At 35.2% G+C, this 6,000-nt stretch overlaps 1 protein-coding gene across 3 annotated transcripts; it reads left to right on the forward strand.

Moving 5' to 3' along the window:
- Positions 1 to 31: 31 nt before the first annotated feature.
- LOC128238896 (uncharacterized) lies at positions 32 to 5,673 on the forward strand. 3 transcript variants are annotated; one of them, XM_052955205.1, is made up of 3 exons: positions 32 to 132; positions 3,496 to 3,732; positions 4,612 to 5,673. In XM_052955205.1, the coding sequence occupies exons 1-3, from the start codon at positions 75 to 77 to the stop codon at positions 4,731 to 4,733; spliced, it is 417 nt and encodes a 138-aa protein (XP_052811165.1). In that variant the 5' UTR covers positions 32 to 74; the 3' UTR covers positions 4,734 to 5,673. The 3 variants fall into 3 exon arrangements, with proteins under 3 accessions (XP_052811165.1, XP_052811166.1, XP_052811167.1); XM_052955206.1 differs by lacking the exon at positions 32 to 132 and adding an exon at positions 2,123 to 2,263; XM_052955207.1 differs by lacking the exon at positions 32 to 132 and adding an exon at positions 2,859 to 3,178.
- Positions 5,674 to 6,000: the final 327 nt, after the last annotated feature.

Consider the following 6,000-nt stretch of genomic DNA (forward strand, 5'->3'; position numbering starts at 1 on the left):
CATTCACCAGCCATATTAGGTAACGTTCACACACCAGCCGGTAGTGTGCACTCATACTTCAACGGAACAGCATCATGGCAGCTGGAAATATGTGTTCTTCGAAGGTATGCGTCAATGCCATGGGAACTAAAGGTTTGTCTTTGGAATAATTATATATCGTTTTGAGTTCTACTTTTTTAGTGTCGATATTTTTGATTGCCGTTCTTACTTAAAGCTGCACTCTCACAGATTGAACGTTTTGACAACTTTATATTTTTTTTAACGAGCCAATTTATGCGAAAATGCATGTGAATCAGTCAAATAAGGCTGGTGACAAAAAATTTGATCGCAGATTTTTTATATTTAAGTTAATTTTTTTTATGTTTTATGCATTTTTCTTTAACCGTAAGTAACGCTTTTAGCCATAAAACATTAATTTTCTAACGGGAATATGAAAATCTGCGATCTGATCTTTTTTCAGCAGTCTTTTATTACTGGTTTGCAAATATTTACGCAAAAATTTGCTGATTCTAAGACAAAAAAATAAAAAAGTTGTAAAAACGGAAAATCTGTGAGAGTGCATGCAGCTCAGATTAAAGTGAGAATAAAGTATGCCATTTAGAATTTAGTATGCTATTTTCGCTTATTTGAGATTTGCACGGGTTTTGAACATTATAAATCTTCCTACCGTGGAAAAAATATACAAGGTTAGAGAATGGTTTGATTTGCATACGGTAACAAAGAAACAGTATCATTCTAAATGGTATCATGACTTTATTCTTACCATGAACGAAATGTGCATGCCCAAATTTCTCGAAACGTTTTTTTTTAAGTGACTTAAAACAGGATTAAGTTTTTGTTTTGGTATCGGTTGTGTAATATTTGAATTCTTCTAAATGGGTTTTTGAACTTTAAAAGCAAATCATCTTTATGATATTCACGATCCAATAATGTTGACTTTGGCAACATCTTGAAAGATTAAGTATGAAAACTTGATTTAAAAAGTGTGGTTGTTTTTTAAGCTTATTGGGCCTCAGAACTTTCGAAAAATGGACTAAAATTATTTTATTTTTTTATAAAAGTCTCTCGCATTTCCTATTTTGACAAACGCACCAAATTCAAATCGAATTTTAGACATGTGGACTCCTGAAAACAATCACACTAAATATCTTTTTTACCGGATTTGGACGGAGCCATTCTCATTCACCAGTTCGCCCCATTATCTCGAAACTGTTTAAGCTTAACAGGCATAATTAAGTCGCTTATTTCAATTAGCCAAAATACATACTGAAAATGGATTTTGATAAATGAAAAATGGTTTATTCTGATAATCATACAGATTATTCCTACATAATTTCTAAACATTCTTGACGAAGTAAATATAACACATTTTATAGAACAACAAAAATAGTGAGATTAGCTTAATCCTGTTATAAGGGACTTAAGAAGTTTCGAGAAATTGGGGCCTAAGTTTCACAATGATATTTTTTTTTGTTTTATACGCATAAGTTTAGTATGGATTTCTGTTAATGATAGGACTTATCATAAGACATCTCTATTCATTAAGTCATTGTAATACGCTTAAAAGACTGACGCAAACATTTTCCAAGCATTGTTGTTGTTGTTGTTTAATTGTAATGCATTATTCCGTTTAGTTCATTTGCCATAAGTGATGAAATAAAAAAAGCGCCAAAACATCGCTTATTTTTTTATTTATCTTAACCTTTATTTATTCTTCATTATTTTTTTTATCATTCAAGTCAAAAGAGTTAAAAAAGATAATGCATTAAAATAGAAATTGGGGCGAACAGGAACGGCCGAAAAAAGACAATGAACATAACATGGGGCTCCAAAAGTTTAACTTAAACGAAGCAGTCTGATATGATGCATGCAACATCGAACTGTTGTTATCTGTATATTAACGGTCAGTCCCGCATGTACTTTTCCTAAAATCCAGGTGGTTTTCCACTAACATTACGATGTTTGCCGGAAACTGCCGAGGTTTCCGGAATAAGCCGAATGGACGTAAATATTGATAAAAGCTATTTATAGATCGATGTTTTGATCATGCAGCTGATCACGAGACACGCGCGTGTGCTATATTTACCGGTGGGGGTTTTCCACTACATACATGTCCATGATGAAACCATGCATGATAGCTCATGTAGATATTTAACATTGACCTTCTTTCTTCTGGCATTACCTACTTCGCATCAGAAACGAACGGATCGTTGAAAATTATGCGCAGATTTACAGCAAGTGAAATTTACGGATATAATATAAGGTAAAAGTAATTCATAATTTAAGTTTGAGTATTTCAATCTGCTTATATTTGCAAATTCAGTTGCTAAAATGCATAACTCTAGTTTTAGTGCTATGCATGTGTTATATTTTTGTAAACTTGTGTGCAATATAATATATTTTCCATATGTTTTCCTTTTATTAACGGTTAAATCACATGCATATTGAACGACACATGTGCCTCGGTCAGAAACTATAACGTTATGACAAATTGACTATCTGCTTATTATTATTTTTTTGTAGATTAATATCTTATATTGAGGACCGTATGTAAAGAAGTGTCAATTTTGGGTGTTTTTTTTTATCTCGGCGATTGATAATGACCTTAAAATGCACATGCATTTATGCACGTAGTGGTCAGTTATCGATCATCTTAAGGGTCAAGAAGTATAATGTTAAGCAGTTCAACAACACGCAACAACAGTGCTAGATTTCATCATTTTAGTAAGACTATTATTTTTCTGGTGTCCTTTTTAATCTTGGCGATTGATATTGACCTTACGCACATGCATTTATGCACGTGGTGGTCAGTATTCGATCACTGAAAGGGTCAAGAAGTATATTGTTTAGCAGTTCAACAACACGTACCAAGCTAGATTTTAAATTATCATTTCAATAAGACTGTTTTTTGGAGGGTTTTTTTATCTCAGCGAATTATATCGACCTTAAAAACGCACATGCATTCATGCACGTAGTGGTCAGTTATCGATCAGTGTAAGGGTCAAGAAATATAATGTTGAGTGGTTCGACACCACGCAACAACAGAGTGAGATTTCATCATTTTAATACGACAAGTACAGTTGGCAAAGTTACAATATATATTTTTTTTAAATTTGAATATTGCGAGATACTTTTTTTATCAATTGTAGGTTTGCAAGTTGTGCGGGAACTTGAACTTGTACGTGTAGTTTTATTATTAAATTTTGATAAGAGGAGTGTATGAAATAGTGAGTAGCATTAGTGTGCACTCTAGCCACAATAATGCGCGTAAAGGGCTATTTTATTATTTGGAAATTCATAATGTTCGCCCAAGCAAAAATCGACATAGACTCTGAAGTGGCTGTTCATGTAAACTAGTGCACATGTCCACTCAGAGTCATGAATGTCTTGATATTCTGTAAATTAATCTTGACTCGACAACCGTACACCATACGCGGTCTATAACGGGTGTAGTGTTTATGAATATTTAACATAATGAATTAATATCAATTTCAGTTTCAAGAATGACGATGAATGTACGACCAGTCATGGAGACAGCCGAGTTGAGATGCTACACAAACGCAGCTGGTCGTTACCCTGGTAGTGGCCTGGGGGCGCGGGGGTCGGCCCGAGACGCTGGGGGTATGGAGGGCCGCGGCATCATCCTGCTAGTCGTGTGCGGACTGTACGCCGTGTTCCTGTTCCTTGCGGCACGTGCGGTCTCTTACGCGTTCTCAAAGATAACAGCCCCCGGTATGTTAAACAAATTGAATTTGAAAAATTATAATAACTTGTGAGTAAATTTATTTTTCAATTTGTTTCCGATTTTACTGCCAAACATTAATGTGTTACCCGTTTCCTTGATAGGTCAGGGTATTTCTTATACAAACGAATATTTGAATTCTTGTCTGTGTTCATTTACATGTCTTCCTGGTGCAATAAACTTAAAAATAAAATCCCCAAATGAAAAAAAAATGTCTACTGGCAATTCTGCAGTACATATAATGATATTAATGGGTTCGATGCAAAAAAATAGGAGGTCGCAAAACCGGAAAAAAAAACTGTCATAAAGATAAGCTGATTGCAAAAAGTGAATTTTAAGTTTGATTGTATCTCGTGATTAAACGGTTTGCGCATAACTAATGTAATCTAAGGAACTACTTAGTCAATTCAGCGATTATAAAAGTTGTGTGCAAAGTATTATCTCAAACTAGATCTTGCATCAGAATTTGCAGTTTGTTAAGGATTTATTTACACATCGGCTTACGAGTATTTGTTTGGCGCGAAGTGTTATACAAATATCTTATTTTAATAATAGTCAGAAAGTAGACAAATACTGCTTAACTTCTTCAAAGCGATATCGTTACGTAACCGCTAACAAACTGATAGATTGTCACCAGTCGAACAAAGGAACACCTGATAATAATATATGTCACTCTACAAAGTAATTTTAAATTGGGTGAAAGTTTTCCGCCATACGCCGGATTTTGCTGGTCCAGAGTGGTCTTTTTATCTAATCGTGGAAACCCATTGAGATTTTCAGAGGGGGTATGGAACCAAACACCTCCGAATTTCGATCATATTTTGCCGAGGTCAACATAATTTATATGGTTTGTTTCTCTTGTTTTTCAGTGAGAGCTGTATGCTTTAAAAGGCAAATCACCGAGGCAAAGGTTGTTGCATACGACGACAACAACAACTTCGTGGCACGAAAGCACGTGCGCCAGCAGCCGAGAACGATATCACATGGCTGAGATCACATTTTCACGCATGGAGTTTCTTGTGTACAAAATACAGCCATCGTTCATGTTTTGTAAATTTTGAACTTTAATGGCTCTTGGGCATAGCGTTCTGCGTGTTTTATTCTAACGGCAGCTTAGCTTGTGGATAGTCTACCGGCTTCAACATTTGGTTACGCAATTGTGTTAAATGTTTTCACCGACAAGGCCACACGAACACATCGTTTATCTCTAGCCACGTCGAATGAACTCAATCCTCATGATGGGTCATGGTAATGTGTATATGCCCTAGATATTGCGACCTCTCCCGATATGGTCAGTGAAGGGCGATTATTGCCCTGCCTACTATTCGACCAACTCGCGTCCAACAACTGTTTCAACACATTTCAAGGCTCCCGTGTTATCATTGCAAGCCTTGAATTTCAGGACAACCATCAAATGTTTACTCACTAGTGCAAATCTCAGGGACATGGTATTTCAGTTTTATATTCAACCATCACAAAGTTCAGGGTTAAAGCAATACTGTTAAGTAATGTTTAAATAAACGAGTTTTCGTGTTTATATCACGTAACTTTTATACGTGCGTGCATCCGCACACCAAATCTGAAATTGTGAATATGACGGTCGAATAAATATATATATAAATACTCTCTGCATTAGATACTGTAAAGTATTTGTTTCAATAACGGGCCAGTTGTGAAGTGTTTGTTTCAATTAAGGGTCAGTTGTGAAGTGTTTGTTTTAATTAAGGGCCGGTTGTGAAATGTTTGTTTCAATTAAGGCACGTCTGCGAAACAATGAGACGCCTTCTTTGATTAGCAGCCTTACTCCCGACCTTACTGTTACCGTGATTGTCTGTGTTGTCTGTACAAAGTACAATATAGCCTGTTGTTACTGTTATTATTTTATAGTTTAAATAGACGATGCAATTGTCTGAAATAAATATAAAAACTTATGTCATGTTTTGTTTTTCCATTTAGACAAAATATATATATATATGCATCCCTATACACCATCAGCGTAAGAGAGGTGTAGTGGTATATCCTGTATGTGTGTCTGCCACGCACCCAAGATATTTTGGGTTCGATCCACATCAGGAGAACTTCACCAGTACTGGTTTCTACCAACGTATTTTTTTAAGTTGTCACAATACAGCTAAAATAAATTAGTTCTTAACATTTCAATCGAAATCAAAGAGCAATACATACCTCTTAAAACTACATATTTAATTATATAATTAGTAGGCATGTTGACATACTGCTACAAAAGTGCTACAGTAGCG

This window comes from Mya arenaria, chromosome 6 (assembly GCF_026914265.1).
Source record: "Mya arenaria isolate MELC-2E11 chromosome 6, ASM2691426v1".
NCBI classification, from domain to species: Eukaryota; Metazoa; Mollusca; class Bivalvia; order Myida; family Myidae; genus Mya; species Mya arenaria.

Excerpts from the sequence above, each read along its gene's own strand:
- LOC128238896 (XM_052955205.1), top strand. The coding sequence starts at position 75 with ATGGCAGCTGGAAATATGTGTTCTTCGAAGGTATGCGTCAATGCCATG. Across the intron at positions 133-3,495 it reads CAATGCCATGGGAACTAAAG|TTTCAAGAATGACGATGAAT; the intron begins GTTTGTCTTTGG and ends TATCAATTTCAG. Across the intron at positions 3,733-4,611 it reads CTCAAAGATAACAGCCCCCG|TGAGAGCTGTATGCTTTAAA; the intron begins GTATGTTAAACA and ends CTTGTTTTTCAG.